This window comes from Populus alba, chromosome 10 (genome assembly GCF_005239225.2).
Source record: "Populus alba chromosome 10, ASM523922v2, whole genome shotgun sequence".
Classification (NCBI taxonomy): domain Eukaryota; kingdom Viridiplantae; phylum Streptophyta; class Magnoliopsida; order Malpighiales; family Salicaceae; genus Populus; species Populus alba.
In genome coordinates, this window is record NC_133293.1 from 18,637,376 (window position 1) to 18,660,868 (window position 23,493).

At 33.5% G+C, this 23,493-nt stretch overlaps 3 protein-coding genes across 5 annotated transcripts; 2 read left to right on the forward strand and 1 right to left on the reverse strand.

The window, feature by feature from the left end:
* Positions 1-1,332: 1,332 nt before the first annotated feature.
* Positions 1,333-2,592, reverse strand: LOC118059691 (LOB domain-containing protein 29). The gene is made up of 2 exons (XM_035072624.2): positions 1,956-2,592; positions 1,333-1,845 (listed from the first exon to the last, which is right to left on the reverse strand). The coding sequence occupies exons 1-2, from the start codon at positions 2,346-2,348 to the stop codon at positions 1,468-1,470; spliced, it is 771 nt and encodes a 256-aa protein (XP_034928515.1). The 5' UTR covers positions 2,349-2,592; the 3' UTR covers positions 1,333-1,467.
* Positions 2,593-6,669: 4,077 nt separating this feature from the next.
* On the forward strand, positions 6,670-9,501 carry LOC118059692 (ribulose bisphosphate carboxylase/oxygenase activase, chloroplastic). Of its 2 annotated transcripts, none has more exons than XM_035072625.2 (7): positions 6,670-6,900; positions 7,298-7,617; positions 7,758-7,863; positions 7,979-8,064; positions 8,191-8,666; positions 8,818-9,099; positions 9,221-9,501. In XM_035072625.2, exons 1-7 carry the CDS (start codon positions 6,856-6,858, stop codon positions 9,334-9,336), a joined length of 1,431 nt encoding a protein of 476 aa, XP_034928516.1. In that variant the 5' UTR covers positions 6,670-6,855; the 3' UTR covers positions 9,337-9,501. The 2 variants fall into 2 exon arrangements, with proteins under 2 accessions (XP_034928516.1, XP_034928517.1); XM_035072626.2 differs by having other exon boundaries at positions 6,674-6,900; positions 8,818-9,134.
* Positions 9,502-14,088: 4,587 nt separating this feature from the next.
* On the forward strand, positions 14,089-16,694 carry LOC118060228 (L-type lectin-domain containing receptor kinase S.4-like). Of its 2 annotated transcripts, XM_073411722.1 has the most exons (2): positions 14,089-14,382; positions 14,466-16,694. In XM_073411722.1, the coding sequence occupies exon 2, from the start codon at positions 14,511-14,513 to the stop codon at positions 16,449-16,451; it is 1,941 nt and encodes a 646-aa protein (XP_073267823.1). In that variant the 5' UTR covers positions 14,089-14,382; positions 14,466-14,510; the 3' UTR covers positions 16,452-16,694. The 2 variants fall into 2 exon arrangements, with proteins under 2 accessions (XP_073267823.1, XP_034929326.1); XM_035073435.2 differs by having other exon boundaries at positions 14,089-16,694.
* The last annotated feature ends 6,799 nt before the right edge of the window (positions 16,695-23,493 follow it).

The following is a 23,493-nucleotide window of genomic DNA, read 5'->3' on the forward strand; positions in this document are numbered from 1 at the left end:
GAGTCGAAAATTTGTTCCCAGATGCAGCCAGAAAAGTTCTTTATGTTATTCAAGCTCACATTTGTTAAGGAAGCCTTATTCAATTCTAGCTTGGACCTCTTGTGGTGTTGCTGTTATTGACAAATCACGGGCAATGTGCAGAGGCCCCACCATTTGTTCCTTCCACAACTCTCCAGAATAATTTGGGTTCAGACCTGCTAAATAGTGGACTTACGAAATCTCTCACTGTAAAATGCACTGTTTTCTTTTCGGCTGTATATTGGAGTGGAAGATTCTGCCAAACTTGAGCGTTTTAGAAAATCAAAATTTGCAGTTTATGCTGTGGGACGATGCTCGAGGCTCAATGCCTCTCTGTGCAAGGAGTTCCAGCCACTTCTAGGTTTGAAAATGAAGGCAGTCATCCTTGCAGAAAGTGGATTGAGAAGTATTCATCTTAAAGTTATGTTGTCATTCTAGCATGGGCGTTTCCCCTGTTAATTTTAACAATGAAGTTATGATACTCTTGGAATTCGATCATCTATATGTACGTATAAATAACTTATAAATGGTTATGATCCTTTTTAAATGCAGTTATTAATCTTGCAATTTGTTAATGAGATATTGAGCTGATGTTTAATGGTGTCAGAGCTTGATCTGCATTTGTACAATTGCATATGAGAAGGAGTTCAATAATTCTGTGCAACGGCATGCGTGGAGCACAAGGGGTATTCCCAACATAAGATGATAGATAAACCGGTCCTAAACAGCAAACTGTGGTTGTTGCTACAAGTCGGAAGCTATTCGTAGTTGCATCAGTTCAGTCTTATGCTTGGAAAGGCACTGCATATGTGAAGCCTTCTCTCTAGATGGTACTTCTGTGTGTTCAATGTGGATGCATTTTTATTGGATTGAGCACACCCTGTTATATGTTCCTAGCATAATCGTGTTTAGTACATTTTAAAAGGCACATGCTTTTCTTGGCTGCTTACAGAGTGATCTATTTTGACACGCAGAATGTAAATAATTTTCCAGATAGATTGGGTTTCCTTTAGTCTGAATTATATTTTCATGACCATGAGACCTGATTGCAAACTGCCTAATCAGTCTGGTTTGGGTTCTGAGGAATTCATTTGAAGTTCCTCGCATCTGTGGCATTGAAAAAAGTTATCTATTGAATACTTTGAATCACTAGATGTTTCTATGATTCATGACTGGTGGTGTTGCCAACTGCAAGGGATGTTGTCATTGCTACTGTTGAGAGAATTTTCTGGATATGCCTTATCTATATGATTGCTTGCGGGAGTGATGTTAGATATTTTGAGATGACTGGAAATGCTTATTTGGAAGCTCATAACCTTGAAATCGTTGTAATCTACACAACTGAAATTACAAAGATGCGAACACAAAATTTTCCTTATTGATCCATGAAACATCTGTTGCACAATCCCTGACTTGCCATTAACATTTTCGCCGAGAGTTTGGATCTTCTCATATGATGATGTTTCCACTTTCCGGCCATGAACAATATGCGAAGATCTCTTTGTCAACTTCCTCGAGGAGTCTCTCTAAAGGACGAGGGTGAGAGTTGCAAAAAATGTCATGGTCTTCCCATCCATATAAAGGAGGAAGTGGCACGTTCATCTGGCCATCAAAAGTTTGGTTCCCAGCTGTATATCCTGAATGGTTTAGCTGTGCAGATTGTGGATTCTGGTAATATTGTGTGTTCATGGCATCTTCTTGGAAGGAAAACAGCATCTCACAGTTCGGGTTTGAAATTGTTGGCGAACTTCCGAAACCGGCGACACCAACTGTGAGACTAGCCATCTGGTTCTCAAGGATTTCTATCTCCTCTTGTAAGCTGGCAACCTGCAATACAAGGTAAACAACGTAAGAGACTCGTGTTTTCAGCTAGAACTCGTTTATATTCTAGGTGATTTGTGAAAGTGCTCGGGCACTTCGAGAAACAATTTAGACACCTGTTGTTGCAGGGCGAAGATATGAGCAACGCAGCCATATATAGGATCTCGCATCCTAGCCAGTGCTTCATAAGATATGGTGATAGCAGCATCCCCTCGATTGTGTACTGGTAGGTGTAATAATAGCTTTGAAACATTACTTGCACCGAACACCTTGTGCACGGCGGCGAAGTGGGCTGCGGCCTGGTCATAACAGAAATACGGTGCAAACACACATTCGCTTGTGCACTTTCTTCGCAGGAATTTGCATGCTCCGCATGATGAGCCCAGCCCTGTCATTGTCCTAAGCCTTTTACTTATCTGTGTTGAGGTGATTATACTTGTACGAAAGCTGGTTTGTTTGGGAACTAGAGTTGAGATTTGCTCTTTATAATCATCACTTGGAAGTGTCATAAACGCTTTTTGTTGTAGCAAGAGACATTCTCACTTTTCCTAAAAGTGGGTTTCTTTTGGGTCTCCCTTGTGGGCTACAATTTCATTCTCAAATTGGGTAAGGTTTTCCTAATTCGTGCCTTAAAAGGACTTTATTCGTTAATAATCTCCATATATAAACTGATGGAGAATCCAATCATCATTATCATTAGGAGGGCTAAAATAAAAGAGAGATATAATTGCTTTAAATAGTAATTTATCCTAAAATAATGTCATCAGCCAGGCAAGTACAATAGCCATTTCTCCTTTTAATTGGCATTATGAAAAGTTCTTTGCTAAAGAGAATGATTTCAAGAAAATACAGAACAAAGGGTCCTTGAACTTTTGAAACTTGAAATATATATGGGAATTTCCATAAATCTTAATAAACTGTGTATCCACAAAGCTTACTGCCCTTTTATACAACTTTGCCGCTCCTTTTGCAGCCGGCTACTGGATTCTAGGTTCCATGCCATTCTCTATTTGTGAAAATGCAGTCTCAACAAAGCAGTTGAATCACAATATGCAGTCTGTCGATGTCGACCTTATTTTTGCTGTGATGCCATCTCACTAATTGGGTTTGGTTATATTTATGTCTCTGTCCTCAAGAGTTCATTTCATGAGAGAGAGAGAGAGAGAGAGAGAGAGAGGCTCGAGTGTATGTTTGTCAGCAACTTATTGTAACTTTCTTAATTATTTTCCCCTGGATTCAGATCCAACCATGTAGAATTGGCACAATGTCAAATCCAACATTGTCGGTGTCGTAGAAATAATGTTCCATTGTTAGCCAATATTTTATTCCTTCAATCAAAATCAAGCTGTGTGCATTATGGCTTTAAGGCATTGGAAATATGCTCTTTTAGTTGAAGTGAACAAATCAATATTGTTTTATATGCAGAATTCATAGCTTTAGGCATTGGAAATAGAGTGCATGATTCATGACAGCTTTTTGTCTGGTCTGCAGTAATTCCCCTTATCATGCAGTTTTTAATCTACTTAATGCGGTAATTATCCATAACTAAGCATATTTTAATGTTACACTAAATCAGGTTGGGCTGTTGGCCACTTTACAATAAGTAGGCAGTTGAAGACTTCAAACAGCATCCATCCACCTCTGTCAAAGCCAAGAGAGCAACTCAGATTCCTATCAGCAACAGTTGCAACTAGTAAGTGCTTACTTTTCTTATCTGTTCTTATGCTTCAATGCTCTAGAAATAAAGCACACATGGGCAAATGATAGAGAGAGAAACAGGGAGACAAAATGCAGTTTTCAGTGACATTAATTCCTACTTTCTGTCTTTTCAAAACTGTTCAAGTTTTTGTTTTGAATGAAATTATGACAAGCAGGTGTTTATGGGATGGTGGAGCGGGGAGCTTTTCGGCTTTCGAGTTTAACGATGAAAGTGTCTTTCTCTATCATGGAATAATGATCATTTTATCCATCTGCAAGTGCTAAAGCTTTGCTTGCTAGCTCTTATCCTTGAGCCTATACTTGCATGTTCATGAACCTATTGCAGAAGTTCAAAACACTTTGCAAGGTTTCTAGTTCTAGGTGACGTTGCCTTTCCTTTCCAGTTATTTCCTAGGCAATTTGAGCTGTCATCAACTCTACCCTTTGCAGTTTTTTGAAAATCATGCTAGAACATCAACATCTTACTAATGTTTTTTACTCGGCAGTCACATTCTGAGCCTAATGAATTTACAATTCGATGTAATTGCTTGAACTGGATTTCAAGTCAGAATTTGCTCAAGTTTTCCCAAGGTGTGGTTGGTCGATGTATCATGAATTTATTATTTCCATTCTATTAAAAAAACTAAAAATTAAAGATCCTTGTGCCAACCTGTTTTGGCAACCCACCAGCTTAATCTGAGGGCAAAAACAGTTAATTTGTGTGTAAAAAAATTGAGATACAGAGTCAGGTCTCTTTGATGGATTCAAACCAAAGAAGTATTCGTTCCTCAAAATGTGTTTTCTCGTGCCCTAGGCCATTAAGCTTGCTTGTTTGTTCGAAATATATATTTATATTTTTTTACAAAGTTTTCTTGCCTACTGGAGGAGCGGCCTTTCTTCTTTTTCCGAATGCCATGTTTAGTGTCGGTGGTTTACATCTCTGTCTCGAGTCCCGAATAAAATCTAGGCTTATTAGCCTGCACTAGGTTCAGCGTTCTGGAGGAAAAAACAAAGAGGGTAAAACTTGCATGAGCTTGGCTCGCCATTATTTCAAGACAAACATATGAGTTTCACAAACCGTGACGTAGATAGGTCACTAAAAATCATTGTCTCGTGTTATGTTATCACTCAAATTAATTTTTTTTAATAAAAAAAAATATTCAAGCATTATTAACTTATTTTATAATATAAAAAAAAATTATGGATTCCAAATATAATACATATTAAACAACATTTTATTTATATATTGATATAATAATATATTGGATAGCATTTGTTTTTAAATATTGAGATAATAATATGAGATTATAATAATCCCACACGCAGCAAATAAAGAAAAATTATGAACCTCGGTTAAAAAATATTAAATTAAAAAAACTTAAAAAATTAAACAGACTGAACTTGAGTCAACTTGTTAAACTTATGACCTGAATCATGAGATCGCAATAGCCCCATAGGTTAATCCAAGATTGGTCAACCTAGTGATTGGATCGATCCGGGTTTAATAAAAGACTAGCTGTGATGGCAACCCAGTCAAACTCGGATGACCCAGCAGGTCGACCCATGACCCGGACGAACCTAGACGAGACTCGGTTTTTTTTTTTTTTTTAAATGTGGGATTTGAAACCCATTAATATATATGTTCTATGTTTCCAAAAAAAAAATCATATTTTTTCAAAATAGGATAAAAAACCTTTTGGTTTAAATATTTCAACTTAAAAGGATAACACCTTTTGTGTATATACTCTATGTTTCTAAGAAAAAAATCATGTTTTTTTAATGTGGGATAAAAAAACATTTTGGTTTAAATATTTCAACTTAAAATGATAATATAATATCTTTTTAATGTGGGATTTGAAGCCCTTTTGTATATATACTCTTATGTTTTTATGAAAAAAAATATGTTTTTTTAATATGGGATTTGAAACCCATTAGTATATATATTCTATGTTCCCAAGAAAAAAAATCATGTTTTTCAATGTGGGATAAAAAATATTTTGGTTTCAATATTTTAACTTAAAAGGATAACATAATATTTTTTTCAATGTTAGATTTGAAATCCTTTCGTATGTATACTTTATGTTCCCATAAAAGAAATTATGTTTTTTATTGTTCACAATATGTATAATTTATATTTACATGAATTTTAGTTTAAATACTTCAACTTAGAAGCTTAACATAATATCTTTTTAATGTGGAATAAAAAACTTTTTAAAATATTCTTTTAAACTCCATTATTTACAATATGTATAACCTATATTTACATGAATTTTTTCATATGAAATATTAAAAATTTAAATTTTTTTAATTTTTCTAGATTGATTCGAGTCAACTTAGGTTGATTCATAAAATCTAAAATCCAATCTTTAAACCGGGTCAAGCTCCATGTCAGGTTTAATAACTATGGGTGTGAGGAGAGAGGACTAAGGAGAGCATTCCTAGCACAAACGGCCCTCTTCCAGGCTATTAGCGGCGACGGGCGGAATCCGAGGCCTCCATTTTTCATTTATTAGTTCCCGAATGCTTAGAGTCCGTAAGGCTAAATGCTAGTGAATCTGGACTTAACAAGAAAGGCCTCAATGCCAAGAGTTTGGGTCCAGACTACAAAGGTGACTTTCTAGCTGGATCGTCTGAAGTCCTTGTGGCCTGTGGCTGTGTTTTAATGCCCTTTCGCCGTGAATGGACAACACTCTTGAACAGTCGCATGGACAAAACCATCGTCCTTTCTTGCAAGACATTTTAACCTTGCTGGTGAGATCACGAGAACCAGAAAAAATCGAGGAAATATCCTCTCCTCCAACAAGAAAATTGAAGGAAAACAAGCGAGAGGGACCCCTAAATAGATGGAATATTCGCAATGAAGCTCGTCTCTAATAATGATAAAAAAAGAGACAAAAAGATAAGAACCATCTGGAAATCACAGACGCTTTGCTCACCACGAAATAACAGAAAAAAGGAGAGAAAATTCTGGAGACACAAAAAAAAGGGGCCTTTCTAGCTTCCAAGCTTCTGTGGTAACAGTTCAATTGCCAAGAATTTGAGTGGCAAATATAGCACATCAAAATCCTAATCTCAAAGACTCGATGAGGAACTCAAGCTTGAAACTATTTTCCTAATGCCACGTGGAAGCAATCCAATCTTGAGTATGTGGCCGTTAGGAATTTGAAAACCAATCCTCAGAGACACCAGTTTTCTTTTGCTATAAGACCCTCACTTGAGTCCTCGCTTCGCACCTCAAAGGCCAAAACTCTGCATTTGCTAGCTAGAAGTCACTCTACCCTTTGCGTTACTTCCTCAATCAACCACTGCTGTTTGATCATGGCAGCAACCATCTCAACCGTTGGAGCTGTCAACACAGCACCGGTACTCTAATCTTAATTTCCCGCCATTTCATGCTTTAAGTACTGAATGCCTGCATCATGTGCTTTAAATTGGATATCTTCGCCTATACATAGCTTGTTTTCTTACTCGGTTTTAAGACCATGGGTTCTTAAACCATCCAACACAGTAACTATTTTGCTGGTCTTTGTATTGCTGTTTGTTTCTTTTCACTTCTGGGCCTTTCATAATTAACTTAGTCTTGGATTGCTATATGAACTAGGATTAGAAGCTTTAAGTTAAACTAACTAATTGATGGGTTCAATTATTCATAGAAGAAATGACGACGGGCTTAGTTTTGGTTGTGCTATATTGAATGTTAAGAACTTGGAATTCCTGATGAATTAGTTTGATCTATACATGTGGTCATAACTTGATGCAGCTGGCTTTGAATGGCTCTGGCGCTGGATCCACAGTCCCAAATTCAGCTTTCTTTGGCAACAGCTTGAAGAAAGTGAGCTCATCAAGGTTCACAAACTCCAAAATTTCATCAGGGAGCTTCAAGGTTGTTGCAGAGTACGATGAGGAGAAGCAGACCGACAAGGACAGATGGGGAGGCCTTGTTACAGACATGTCTGATGACCAACAAGATATCTCCAGAGGAAAGGGTATGGTGGACTCTCTTTTCCAAGCCCCCCAGGGAACTGGAACTCACAACCCCATTATGAGTTCTTATGAGTACCTCAGTCAAGGTCTTCGTACGTAAGTACCGTACTTTTATATATGGGAATTATTGTAGATTATTCTCGCTGTTGAGCTCATACTTATGAATTATGATTTCCATTTCGTCTGAAGTTGTGGACAAGTTTGATTATGAACATGACTTGGTGACTGTGCTTTAGGTACGACTTGGACAACAACATGGATGGTTACTACATTGCTCCTGCTTTCATGGACAAGCTTGTTGTTCACATCTCCAAGAACTTCATGAGCCTGCCCAATATCAAGGTATGTATAACAGCTGACTTCTTTTTTATAGTCAATTAAGTATATTATTGAATAATCTCTTCTATTGGTATTTTTTGAAAAGACAAATTGAACAATTTCCGTGACTTTGTTGCAGGTTCCTCTCATCTTGGGTATTTGGGGAGGCAAAGGCCAAGGAAAATCCTTCCAGTGTGAACTTGTCTTTGCCAAGATGGGAATTAAGTGAGTTTCTGTTTCCATCAACTTAATTTATTTCTGCCTGACAGCTCGTACATGTTGAATATGTTACACTATAGATCTTTCTGTTATGCTCGTTACCGTTTCGTCTGATGATGATCCATGTTTCAGCCCAATCATGATGAGTGCTGGAGAATTGGAAAGTGGGAACGCCGGTGAACCCGCAAAACTTATCAGGCAAAGGTACCGTGAGGCGGCTGATATAATCAAGAAGAAGGGAAAGATGTGCTGCCTCTTCATCAACGATCTTGATGCCGGAGCTGGTAGACTTGGTGGAACTACCCAATACACCGTCAACAACCAGATGGTTAACGCTACCCTCATGAACATTGCTGACAACCCAACAAATGTGCAACTTCCCGGCATGTACAACAAGGAGGACAATCCACGTGTCCCCATCATCGTCACTGGTAACGATTTTTCAACACTGTATGCTCCTCTTATCCGTGATGGTCGTATGGAGAAATTCTACTGGGCTCCAACCAGAGATGATAGGATTGGTGTCTGCGTTGGAATATTCAAGAGTGACAAAATTCCCAAGGACGATATTGTCAAGCTTGTTGATACCTTCCCTGGTCAATCTATCGGTAAGCTAGCTCCCTCCTAGAGTTTTGAAAGCTTTATTAGTGACAAGCGTTTCTTAAAACCAAGTTTGACAAAGTAGATGTTAGACTCAACATTCAAAAAGGCCTCGGGTGCATTTTTGTTTGGGGTGGCTCATATTTTGTGCTTGTGCAGATTTCTTTGGTGCTCTCAGGGCCCGAGTTTATGACGATGAGGTGAGGAAGTGGATCTCAGGTATTGGTGTTGACAGCATCGGAAAGAAACTTGTGAACTCAAGGGAAGGACCCCCAACTTTTGAGCAGCCGGCGATGACAATCGCGAAGCTCCTTGAGTATGGAAACATGCTTGTCCAGGAGCAAGAGAATGTGAAGAGAGTCCAATTGGCTGACAAGTACCTGAGCGAGGCTTCTCTTGGTGAAGCCAACCAAGATTCCATTGATAGAGGAACTTTCTATGGTTAGATCCCTTGATCCTAGAGGCTTGGATGGGAGGTTTGCATCTGGCTTCTGTTTTTGTATATAAAGTTGGAACAGGAGTTTTTCTTAAGTTGGTTTTATTTCGTTGTTGTTTGTCGCAGGCCAAGCGGCACAGCAAGTCAAGGTGCCTGTCGCTGAAGGCTGTACTGATCCAAATGCAGCAAACTTTGATCCAACTGCAAGGAGTGATGATGGAAGCTGCACTTACAAATTCTAATTCCTTTTCTAGGCTAGTGGGTGTGTAAGGAGAAGCACTTTCTATGGATAATCAAATTATATTCTTGCATCGTCTTGAATGGATATTGTTGTCCTCTGATTTTGTGCCATGGACCCGTAATGTGCACTATTCAATCTTAAAGGGTGCTTTATTTTCTTGCTGCCATATCCATTTATTTTTGCTGGTCGCAGATACACTCTCCTTGCACCTCTAAATACTCCATAGATTTATAAACAATTTTATCCACAAAACTATAGCTTGCATCTGCTTCACATGCTCTTATTATGCGTTAAATGCATAGTAAAAGATGGGTACGGAAGTGGATCTGGGACGGGTATCATCTTCGAAAGCAGCTAACCTCTTACAAATCACGCAAAGAAATAGTTTGCATGATATCCTAAAAGGCCCAATAGATGGGTTATTCGGGCAACCACAGCCCGTTTATCTTGTATTTATTAATAGCTCCTGCGTTGTAGCCCATTGAGACAATTTTGGGGGCAGATAACCCCAACAACAATTTTCAACTCCAAACCCATATACGGAAACTATTTCTTTTTTTCTTTTCTTTTCTTTTCTGTGTTAAGAAGGTATTTAAAAATGTGATAATGATTTCGATTTAAAATGTTTTTTTTATTTGAAATACATTAAAAATATATATTTTTTTTATTTTTAAAAAATTATTTTTACATTAGTATATTAAAACGATATAAAAATATAAAAAATATTTTAAATTTTTAAAAAATCATGTTTTCAAACACTTGTCTTAATCATCTTGCAAGAAGATTGTTGCACTTGTCAACTCCTTCCATCTCCACATCATTTTTCCCCAGCTACAAAATGATGGAGGGAGAGATTATGTTATCACCACTTGGATTATTTTCTAAATGGAATTTCTTGACAAGCTTCGAAATTTATCAAGAAAAAAAGAGGAAAACCAACCACTTGATATCTCTGCTGACATGGCTCCACTGATCAGTTCCCACTTTGCAATCAGTGTTAAATTTGAATTTCTTCATTTAAAGTCCAAGATCTGGAGAGTAGAGAGGAGAAAACAAGTACAAAATTCAAAGGTGTTCACCGGAATTTCAGAAGGTCGTCTTTTTACATGAACAAAAGGGGGAAGATTCCCGGGACCCCATTTTACATGTTTTATACGGTCGGTATCGATTAATTAAACTTCGTCACCAAAAGTTGGTTTGAGTACTGCAAGTAATTGCATTCATAATTTTATTTGGCTTTCTTTCGTATGGAAGGATGAGCTCCAAAGTGTTCCCGGACCGCATGCATACATCCGTATGTAACTTAGTGTTTCATTTAAATATTCGAGTTGAATTATTATTTTCTAAAAATATTTTTTAATATTAAACTAATTTAAAATTAAATTTTATAATTTATTTTTATAAGATTATCTTAAGTTCAAGATCCAGGTCACAAGTTTGACGGGATAACTTAAGTTGACTTGAATTATTTTTTGTGTCGTTTTTTTAATTAATTATTTTTAATTTCATTATTCAACATTAAATTGACTGAAAATTAAACTTTATAAGTTATTTTAAGATTATTATGATCTTATAGTCCAAAATCATATATTTTATAGGATAATCCAAATCGATATAATATGTTGTTGACTTATTTTTTAAAAATATATTTTATTTTTTTAATTAAATTATATTTTTACTAGTCATTTAAATTATTATTTTTAGACCGTTAAATCTACTAAAATACATTAAATAAATAATATAATTTTATTTATTTATTTTTGTTAAAACACCTAAATATATTTTTTATATCTAAAAACATTTGATATGACCACAGTGTAGCACATATCAACGATGTAGATTTACTCCTCATGCTTGGAATGAGAAATAGCTAGTTGGCCACATGGCACACGGGTTGACCTTGTCCGTGTAAAATAAGGGAAATTAGTGATCGCTGCCTATTTAACTCGTGTTGTGATCGGAGTTATAATTGTTTTTTTTTTTTTTTAAATATTCGTTATATATATTATTTTAGTATAAAATAATTTAAAATATAAATTAAAAATCCTATCTTATTCAATAAATTAATAATATTTATATAAATAAACATGGAAGATTTATTAATAATAATCAAAAGAAAAATTGATAAAATTAAAAAATACATATAAATTAAGATATTTAACCACATAAAATAAGATATTCACCTGATTTTATTTACTAAATTTATTTATTAAAATTAACAAAAGATAAATTCACAACCTAAAAAACTCATGACTTAAATAATAAATATAAATCAAACTGACTAAATAAATTTATATCCTAAAAAAATATTATATAAGGCCAAACATTAGCAATATTATTTAAAAATAAAATTTTTTTATTTTTTAAAATATATAAAACCTAAAATAATCTAAATGAATAGCATAACATCTCAAAAAATTAAATACAAATAAAACTACTCTAAAAAAATTATATTAAAACAACGACACTGGACAATTGGCTACCAATGAAGCTCGTGGGCTGCAGACACTGTTTGTTAGTGTAAATTCGTCAAACCATAACAAAAGGAAAAATAGTATGTTTCATGGTCAACCTTAGGTAGGTTTTTTTTGTTTTTTCCCCCCTTTTTTCCATGTATCTCATCACTTGGGTTTCCTCGTTGCTTACGTGGATACCATTGCTTATATTGTCTGGTGAAAAGCCACCAACAATCCTACACATCCAGATGGTCCCTACCATTGATCAACATCTGCCATTTCACCAATTTTTTTTCTATTTTAAATTTAATTTTTAAATGTTTTTGAATCATTTTAATATAGTTATGTTGAAAACAAATCTTAAAACATAAAAAATATTATTAATGTATTTACAAGCAATTTTTTTAAAATAATCTTTATTATATTCACAAATATCCTCAAAGTTTGTATGATGCGGAAGAGTAAAGCTAGATAAATAAAATTTGATAAAATATCCAACACCTTACAAAGCTAATTAATACGTTGAAAACTGTAGAGATTCCATGTTATAGAGAACCCATTAACATGTTATATACGAGTGTCCTCAAGGGGCGTAGCGTGGTGACAAAGGGTTTGAAATCTGCACAGCAGGTCTTGAGTTCGAGTCAGGACGTGCACCTCTTGTAAGAGCCTGGGACAGCCGGGGTTTTACTCACTCATCCGGGAGGTGGGGTTTCCTCTAATCCAAAAAAAAAAATAAAATGTTATATACGAGTGTCAAAACACTTCACAAATCAAACGTTAAATCCGTTTAAAATCAGGATGTCCATTCAACTTTAAGGGTCAATTTATGAGACTTTTATTTTATTTAAATTCTCGGTATGTAAAATATTCACGTGATTGAACATCTTAAGTTCGTGGACAGATCATGAGATTGTCTATACCAAAGTCCATATCTGGAATTCGTGAAATGAAAAACTGTGCCCTTCAAATTTAGAAATTAGAAATATGGAATTCGATTGGTGCACCGACCGTAATATATAGGAAACATACCTTCGTTCCTTGAGAGGTTTTGATTTCCCACACCAAAACGAGGATGTTTCCGATGAAAAAGAAGGGCGTCGCATGCTGTGGTATGGTGAACACCGACAACTAAGATAGTGAAACAAACTTCTAGTATTATATAAGATTTTAATATATAATTTATATTATTTTTTAATATAATTTTTTAAATAAAAGTTTTTCAGTTTTGAAACTTGTATAAACTCATACAATTTTATATTTAATTTTTTTATTAAATAAATAAAAAAAAAAATTTGAAATCATAACCATTTGATAATCAAAACTTTAATATCATATTAAATAACTAATTTAATTAAAAAATTTAAGCTGTTAGGTAAAGTTATAATATATGATTTATATTATTTTTTAATAATTACATGATTATTTTTAAAAATATTTTTTACTTTGAAAATATATATAAATAATATAAATTTATAAAATATAATTAAAAAAAAAGTTTTTTTAAAAGGGGGTTTTGAGCACGAAAACAACCACACCAAGACGCATTATACAGTTGTTTCAAACGTGCTGTCGTTTTCGACTGAGCTAGTGGTCTGTCATCTTTGGTGGGTCCTACTCGGTTGGAGGGAAACAGTAATGCTTATTGTTGGTAGTTAACAGATAATAATTATGCAAAGTAACCTCGACACTTCATGTTAAGGAAATAATAATCATGGCACTTTAAGCCCGATATAAAATGATACGATATTAACAGCAAGTACATGTAAAGTTATAGATCATGGCCTTGGTAACTTGTAATAACCTCGGATATTGACTGTGATTATCCCTGCGTCCGAGCATCGCAAGGTATGATTCGCTAAAATGATCCAGAATTTACCTGGCATTGATTAATCTTAGAAATAATAGCGATGATTATCGTCTCCTTGACATTGATTCGTTTGCAGCATTATGACAAACAAATACCCTACTGTAACTGACCCCACTGTCTATTATTTCAGAAACATTATCAATGTCACTTCAAATATATAATTAGCTGACTAAAACCAAGATTTGACGTTACTAAAATCACAAGAAGAGCTTATGGTATAATTGTGTGCGAGTCCTCTTCTGTAAAAGAAATTTTGGATCTTAAACTCTTCGTTTTTTTTAAAAAAGACGAAGAATACTTGGCTTGTCATAGCATCAGAGGGAGTAAACTTCTTACGCTACTAATTCATTGGCTTTGTAAAGTTAATTCAAACCTACTGTAGAAACAACGTTTTAAATGCTAAATAACATGACTTTTAAAGCAACCAACAGTAAAGCCAGACCTTCCAGTTTCCATGTTCAATGATGGATAAGGCTCAGATGGCCTGTGGCCCTGAATTCTTAGTTGCCTATAAGCAGAGTGTGCTTTGCTAAGGAAAGGAGTCAAAATCATGGATTTTATCTACACCACTCAGCCTCCGTAAACCCCTTCCCTTCTCCTTTCTAGATCCCTTCTTGTCGAAACCAAACAAAATGACATAAACACACAAGATTATAGCGAGATTCATAGCTCAAAAACCTTTTCACTCTTGCAAAAAAACAGAGCACCCTTTGTTTCACAGGTAAAATTTCCCTCTCTATCATGTCCCAGATGATCACGCTTCTCTTGTTTCTCCTTTTCCTTGCAAACCCAGTTTTTTCTCAGCTAGATGATCTCTACTTCCCAGGCTTTAATCATGTTACCAGCAACATGAGCCTAAATGGTGCTGCTGTGATTGAAAAAAATGGCATGCTTCGGTTAACAAACAACACTCAACACACAGTAGGTCATGCATTTTACTCATCTCCAGTCAAATTCAAGAACTCTAGTAATGGAAAAAGCTTCTCCTTCTCAACTGCCTTTGCTTTTACTATAGTTCCTGAGAATCCAAGAATAAGAGGTCATGGTTTTGCTTTCACAATATCCACCTCAAAAGAGCTCCCAGGCGCGCTTCCAAACCAGTATCTAGGTCTCCTCAATGCAACCGACAGTGGAAACTTCTCCAATCATCTCTTTGCAGTTGAGTTTGACACTGTTAGAGACTATGACTTGCATGATATAAATGATAACCATGTTGGCATTGATATCAATAGCGTGGTATCAAGCAAATCCGCTCCTGCTGCATCCTTTCTTGTTAATTCAACAACGAAAGACTTGAATCTTTGCAGTGGTAGGCCTATTCAAGCATGGGTTGATTACGATTCGATCAAGAATCTAGTAGAAGTAAGGCTTTCATCTTTTTCTAAAAGACCGGTTTCTCCTATCCTATCCTGTAAGATAGATCTTTCTCCTATTTTCAAAGATTATATGTATGTTGGGTTCTCTTCATCAACTGGCTTGCTCACAAGCACACACTATATCCTTGGATGGAGTTTCAGCATGAAAGGGGAGGCTAAATCTTTATCTTTTCCTTCCCTTCCTTCTCTTCCGGGGCACAAAATGAAACGCACAGGATTGATTTTAGGTGTCTCAACTTTAGCTACTTTTCTCATAATCTTGATCGTGGCCACGACATTTTACCTTTCCAGGAAGATAAAAAAAGCAGATGTCACAGAGGCATGGGAGCTTGATATTGGCCCTCACAGATTCCCTTACCAAGAACTCAAGAAAGCAACGATGAATTTTCGAGATGAAGAGTTGCTTGGATTTGGTGGATTTGGCAAAGTTTACAAAGGAACCCTGCCGAATTCTAATACTGAAATCGCAGTTAAGCGAATCTGTCACGAGTCTAAACAAGGTTTGAAAGAGTTTTTGACTGAGATTGCTAGCATCGGTCGGCTTCGTCATAGAAATTTGGTTCGGTTACTGGGATGGTGTCGGCAGCAAGGTGACTTACTACTTGTCTATGAGTTCATGGCTAATGGGAGCTTGGACAAGTACTTATTTGATAATCCTAAAACAATTCTTAAATGGGAACAAAGGTTCAATATTATCAAAGGTGTGGCCTCAGGCCTTTTGTATTTACATGAAGAATGGGAACAGACCGTGATTCACAGAGACATAAAGGCTGGTAATGTGTTATTAGATTCTGAGTTAAATGGAAGACTTGGGGACTTTGGTCTTGCCAAGCTATATGATCGTAACTCAAACCCCATCACCACTAAAGTGGTAGGGACATTGGGTTACTTAGCACCTGAGCTAACAAGAACAGGCAAGCCCACTACAAGTTCAGATGTGTTTGCCTTTGGTGCTCTTTTGCTTGAAGTAGTTTGTGGGAGGAAACCTATTGAGCCTAAAGCATTGCCGGAGGAGCTCATTTTGGTGGATTGGGTATGGGATAGGTGGAAAAGTGGTTCAATTCTTGATGTAGTGGATCCAAGATTGAATGGCGAGTTTAACGAGCACGAGGCTGTTCTTGTGTTGAAACTGGGGCTAATGTGCTCCAACAATGCGCCGGATGCGAGGCCTCCAATGAGGGAGGTTGCGAGGTGTTTGGAAGGAGAAGTGGCATTGCCGGCGGTGGTTGCAGCCCCAAATGCATGTGATGGGAAAGATGTTAATGCAAATAAGGTTAGGAGTGAGTTAGTGGATCATAAGCATTCATATCCAAATTTGGAGAAGGTCAGTACATGGTCCTTCGATGCTGATTACGGGGATACTGATATTGAAGCTGGCTCAGATTCAGCTCTTCCATCTTCTGGTGGAAGTTAATGCAAATAGCCAGAGCATTAAATTACAATGAGGTTCTCTTTTTCTTTGTATGATCATATTTGAGGGGACAGATTTTTTTTTTTTTTTTTTTTTTTTTAAGATAGTGGTTTTTGTCATAATGTCAAGAAGCTGATTAACATCTCAAACACAGGATGTAATTTCACAAGTAGATAGATGTTGAAATGATTATCATGTTCATTCAGTTGAGTTTAGTCAAATTAAACTTCATAAATCTTACAACTGTATTCAATCTTGTTTTTTCTTTTTTTAGTTTAAATTCTAGTATTTGATACGTTTAATCCAGTTAAACCGAGTTGACCTATTAAAAAATAAAATTTTTTAGCTTATAATATACTCCATATATAAGATTTAAACTCAAAATTTTATTTTAAAAAAATAAGATAAACACCAAACCACTTGAACCAACAATTATTGTTTATTCAATCTTGTTTATACATTCGTTAATATCATAATAATTTGTCTAAAAAGATGGAAAAAAACACTAAACCACTTAAACCAACAACAATTATTGTATATTCAATCTTGTTTATACATTCGTTAATACCATAATGATTTGTGTAAAAAGATGGAAAAAAATGCGTTGTGAGGAAGAATTGTGTCAATTCTTGGGAGTTGCCAAAGTATTTTTTATCAGCAAGTGGTGAAGTTTTGTGACGTACAAAAGCAATTGCACAGGCATGAAGATAGGGGCAGCATCTTGTTTTTAGTTTGGCCGTGCACCTCCATCTGTGCAGGATGTAGATGCTGCAGTGTTTATAGCATCTTCAATGTAAAAAAATCAAATTGATAAAATAAATTTTTAAAATAGTATAAATATAACTTTTTTTATTATATACATTCCAATAATAAAAAGCTATTTAGAAAAGCCATTTATATTTTAATATATTTTATGTTAAATTTATTTTTATATAATTATGTAACTAATTTAGATATTTTATATATAATATAATTATAATGTTATTAATTATATAATTAATATGAGTAATTTATAAAAATAATATAAAATTTAATGAAATAATACGAAAGTTAAAAGATATAATTTAAAATTAAATTTAAAATTTATTTATATGAATATTTTTAATTTTCAGTTTTATATGTTACTGTTAAAATTTTATTTTTTAAAAGTAAATTCAAATTCAAACTTTGAAAAAACCATTAATATTTTAAATTTTGATTTTCAATTTTTTTAAAAAAAAAAATTCATGCTTTGAAAAAATTTAAAACAAGAACAAGTTTCTTTCCTTGCTTTTAAAGAAAAAAAAATATTGTTGACCAACAACTATAAAATTAGATGCTGACAACGTTACTTTTTTTTTTGTTATTTCTACAGAAACATGTAGAAATAGCTCCTCTCAATTTAAAGAGCCATTTTAGCTTCCCTGTTGGCTACTGCGTTGGAATGCTTAATTAAAAAAACAAAAGCTAAAAGGATATCTTTTTTATTTTGCATTTTTATTTGCCTCTCTAGATGCTCTTAGAGATAATTGTGATTTTTACTTTATTTTTTCACCTACAGATCCAACGAGTTGGACAAGATTCATGAGAAATAGCTCTCCCACACCTTTAATTGTCTTCTTTTTCAAGTTTTAGTAGCAGTGGTTTTTAAAATTGGATTGGATGTCATAAACATGGGGTCTTATGTATTTGGCTTGAAGATATGGTGATTTTTTTTTAAAGGTATAACACTTTTTAAATATAAACTACATCTTTAAAAGAAAAAAAAAACATGTTTTTTATTTTTTAAAAAATACAATTTATTTTCCATCCAAACACAATTATTCCCAAAAGCTTTAATTGCCTGTCGGTTTTTTATTCCGAACCATTTATTATTGTATTCGAGTAATTTTAGGAATACTTTGCTATGAATGATCAAAGTTTGATGTTCCTATTGTCCTCATTTTCAACCCTATAATTATTATGTTATTGATTATGATTTTAAGTCTAATCTTATTCTAATGGGCCGTACTGTTTTAAGGAATAAAGATAGCGGAGACTTTTTTTTTATTAGAAAAGATAGCAGTGGACTCTGGTACCTTGCCACAATTAATTGGAAAAAGAAGGCATAAAAATAATAGTTTGAATACCCCACAATGTTTAACATATGCGACTGAAATTTGACTTGGGAAATAGGAAGGTTTTTTAAGTTCAAATTCTAAATTTTAATTTTTGTATACCGCATAAGTAGAGTTCTAATTAATATAATGGGTTAGGTTTTCATCCATCACTATATCCTACTCAATTTTTAATATAGTATAAAATATAAACTTAACTTATTCATTTTTTTTTTAATTCAAATGAGTTGGATATATCAAGTTGGGTGATAATTTTATGAATATTAAAAATATTCGCTGGTTAAATAAATTAATTCTCTTATCCTTCAACAACTCTAAAAAGAATATTGGGTTGCAATTGTCGGAACTAGATAATATATATATATATATATATATAGATAAGATACAAAGATAAACAAAGATAGCAAGAAAAGACTATAAAATGTTTTAGATTTGACTAAAAAAACAAAAATTTAGTCTAGGTTCTTGAAATTTTAATTTGTTTTCTCATGATTTCTTAGTTACAAAACAGAAAAGATTAAAGTTGTAAAATGCACTATTTTATTGGATCAAACTTCAAAATAAACATTTATAATTTCTATGAAAGCAGGGAATAGAGAGAATGGAAAGAGATTAAGAGAATGAGAGGCAATTGTAATTGTGAAGAGAGACAAGAAAAAAATAAAGAGAAAGAAGAGAAAATATTATTTATACTACAAACCTAGTTACTTACATTAGATTATACAAGTTAAACGAATTTTAAAAATTTAAACTCATACTCGACTTATGATATATTTATTAGATTTTTTAACTTGTTATCATAAGGTTAGATAATATAAATATTACATACAAGCCCGTTCTTTTTAACACCCCTACTAACTTAGAATTATCTTTGTCGATTTTATTTTTTTCATATTAAGCAGATTGAGAATTTAGCTTTGTAGTTATTTAAAACATTGTAAATTGCTACAGTGTTTTTCCACATGATTTTTGCCTTACTACAGTGTTTCCTCACATGTTTTTTTTTATTGATGTTTTTTTTCCAAATATGTTTTTGTTAAATTTATTTTTTTCATACTGAGCCAGTAGACAATTTAGCTTTTTTTCCTTAAAATATTGTTGATTGCTACAGTGTTTTTCCATATGATTTTTTTTTTATTGTTTTTAATATTGAGCTGATTAAAAATTACACATGTAGATTTTCTCATGAAACACTATAGATTATTATAGTGTTTCCCTGCATGTTTTTTTTTCCTTTCATTTTTTTTTTTATATTTTTCAAAATTATCTTTGTTGGTTTTTTTTTTAATATCGAACTGGTTGAGAATTATAATTATATATTTCATCACAAAACACTATAGATTGCTACAATATTTTCTTAAATGATTTTAATATTGAGCTAGTTGAAAATTTAGCTTTAACTTTCCCACATGTTTTTTTTTTCCATTTTTTTATTATTTGTTTTTTGCTTTTCTTTCTTCCAAAAATGTCATCTTCTTTTTTTTTTTATGTTTTTTTTCATAATTTTTTTTTGTCAATTTTGTTTTTTTAATATTGAGCTGGTTGAGAATATAACTTTGTAGTTTTTTCCTTTAAAATAATGTGGATGGTAACAATATTTTTTTATATGATTTTTTTTCACAAATTCACGATAATGCACAAGCATGTCACAAGCCCGGGGCATCACGCGGGCATGTCACGTCTTTTACTAATATATTTACTTATTAATATATTATATTATATTATATTATATTATATAACTTTTTTTTTCTTTTTAATTTTTTTTATTTGATTTAGTTTGTTAATGTTAATTTTTTTTTTTAGTTATCAGATTTTCATGATACGGATCTCGGGTTTGATGAGTTAACCTGATTTGACGAGTTATTTTTTTCATTTAGTTTAGTTTATGAAAGTTAATTTTCTTTCTATTTAATTATCAGACTTTTATATTTTCATGACACGTATCCTGGACTTCATAGGTTAACTTGGTTTGAGGGGTTAACCCAGTTAATTATGGGTAAACCCGTTATTTTTTTTTCTATTTAGTTATCAAAATTTCATAACGCGAAATCTCAAGTTTTACGGGATAACCTGGTTTAAAGGTTTAACCCAATTAATTCAATTTTTTTTCTTTTCTTCATTAGTTTTTTTCTTTTTGTTGATTTTTTTTTTTTTAAAATTAATCTATTTAATTATCACACTTTTATAACACGATCTTATAGTCAGGCCCACATCCAATAATCTTGGGTCCGGTGTTGTAGTCAGACTCACTTAAACTTGGATCATGCAAATTTAATTTTATTATTAATATTATAAATATTACTCTTAGATCAGGTGTTGCAACCAAACCCAAAATTTTTAGGTATAGCTTTGAGAAAAACTCAAAATTTTTAAATTTTTATTTTTTTAATATTTTTTATATAAAAAAAAATAACCTGCAATATCGCAGGTCATATATCTAGAGTATATATATAATGCATCTTTCCTGCTATTTCCCGTCAATCTTTATTATTCTCTCCCTTTTGACCTCGCGACCATCACTTCATATATAAATTCAAGTGTATATCTTCTCTATTTCCAGGAGGCAACCAATCAGCATATATCTCGAGTAAAAATCAAAGAGATCATCAACTAATGCGAATGCTCTTGAGGATCCTCTACAGCTTTTCCTCCTGTATCTGGATAAGGTAAGTATACTTTTGCTTTCTGGGACTCTAATATAATACAATAAAAGATGATATATATATAAATCAGAATGTTATTTTACTTTGCTATATAACTTAATTTATCCTCTTTAACTTTTACCTTTTCCCTATAAAAGATGATATATATATGAATCAGAATGTTATTTTACTTTGCTATATAACTTAATTTATCCTCTTTAACTTTTACCTTTTCCCTTTATTCTTGGCCAAAATGTCAAGAGTGAAAGAAGATGTGTTCACACTCGCAATGAACATCGCTAATCCTTGCATCTTAGAGATTTTAATTTTGACGTTAGTTGAGGAATAGGATTAATTCTCACAACCATTTAGATATATATTCTACAAATCAAGAAGTACAGATTTTGCTTTGAGCCTGGTGGCATGAAGCACTTGTCCATAGAATTGATCCATCCAATTGGAGAGCTCATCAATGGCTTTTGATACTGTCTAATTTCGCACTTGAGGTCTTTGTTCATATCATTAGTTGGAGAACTCTAAACTATTCTTGTTGTTATCACATAATACATATCATATCAGATAAAATAAACAAAAGAAGGAAATATACTGCAGAACCTCATGACTTCTTGAAAACAATGGCAGGAAGTGTGTGTGTGTGTGTGAGAGAGAGAGAGAGAGAGAGAGAGAGAGAGAGAGAGAGAGAGAGAGAGATCTTTAGTTCAATAAATTTATTAAAAAAGAAAATGGAGTCGTGGGTTTCAATTTTGAGACATTATAGAATAGGGGTTTTTTAAAAAATAATAATGATATACCATTTCACTCATAACTAACTATAACTAAAAAAAAATTATCTTTTTACTGCTAAACTATGCAAATTTACAATGAAAGACTGATGAGTTTTAATTATAGATTTTTTAAATTATAAAATTAATTTTTTGGTTTAATTTAGTTTTTTAATTTTTTTTTTATTTAGTTATCATACTTTCATGACACGGATTTCGAGTTTAATGGGCTAACCTGATTTGATAGACTAACCTAGTATAAAGATAAACTAGTGAAAAAAGACTATAAAATACTTTTGATTTGACTAAGAAAATAAAAATTTAGTCTAAATTCTTGAAATTTTAATTTGTTCTTTCATGATTTCTTAGTTACAAAACAGAAAAGATTGAAGTTGTAGAATGCACTATTATTTTATTGGATCAAACTTCAAAATAAACATTTATAATTTCTATGAAACCAGGGAATAGAGAGAATGGAAAGAGATTAAGAGTATGAGAGGCAATTATAAGTGTGAAGAGAGATAAGAAAAGAATAAAGAGAAAGAAAAGAAAATATTATTTACATTATGAATCGAGTTACTTACATTGGATTATACAAGTTAAACAAATTTTAAAAATTTAAACTTATACTCACTTATGATATATTTATTAGATTTTTTAACTTGTCATCGTAAGGTTAGATGATATAAATATTACATTCAAGCCTGTTCTTTTTAACACCCCTACTAACAAGTATGAAATTTCTTTCTTAAGGTAAGATTGATTTCGTCATTTAAAGGGTCGGTGTCCTAAATCTAAATAAAGCCGGACCGACCTTTGTTTCCATAACTGGTTATAGAAGTCAACAAAGGCCAGTATTGGTAATGCAAAGTTTCCTGCAATCACCTTCTTCAGAACCGCGTGAAACCAAGCCAGAGTTCCACTTCACCAGCTGCCTTTTCGAAAATTCCACCTAAAAAACAGAGCACCTCTGTTTCACAAAGGCCAACCTCCACTCTCCATCACACTTCGCTTGTTTCTCCTTTTCCTTGCAAACCAAAACCGAGTTCTCGCACAGCTTGATGATCTCTACTTCCAAGGATTCAATCATGTTAAAAAGAAACACGAGCATAAATGTCGCTGCTGAGATCGAAAAAAATGGCTTACGGAGCTTAGCAAACAGTGCTAAAAGCATAATAGACCATGCCTTTTACTCATCCAATCAAGTTCAAGAACTTTAGTAATGGAAAAGCATTCCCCTTCTCATCCCCCTTTGTTTTTGCTATGGTCACGAAATATCGGAATCTAGGTGGCCATGACCTTGCTTTCACTCTCTCTACTTCAAAAGAGCTGCTTGGTGCTTTTCCAAGGCAGTATCTGGGACTCCTCAATAGAACTGTTAGTGGTAGCTTCTCCGGTCACATGATGCATTTGAATTTCGTACACACAAAGATTAACCATGTTGGTGTTGATATCAACAACATGAGATCAAACGTATCTGTTCCTGCTGAATATTTTCTTGATAATTCAGAAAAAGAAAGATTTG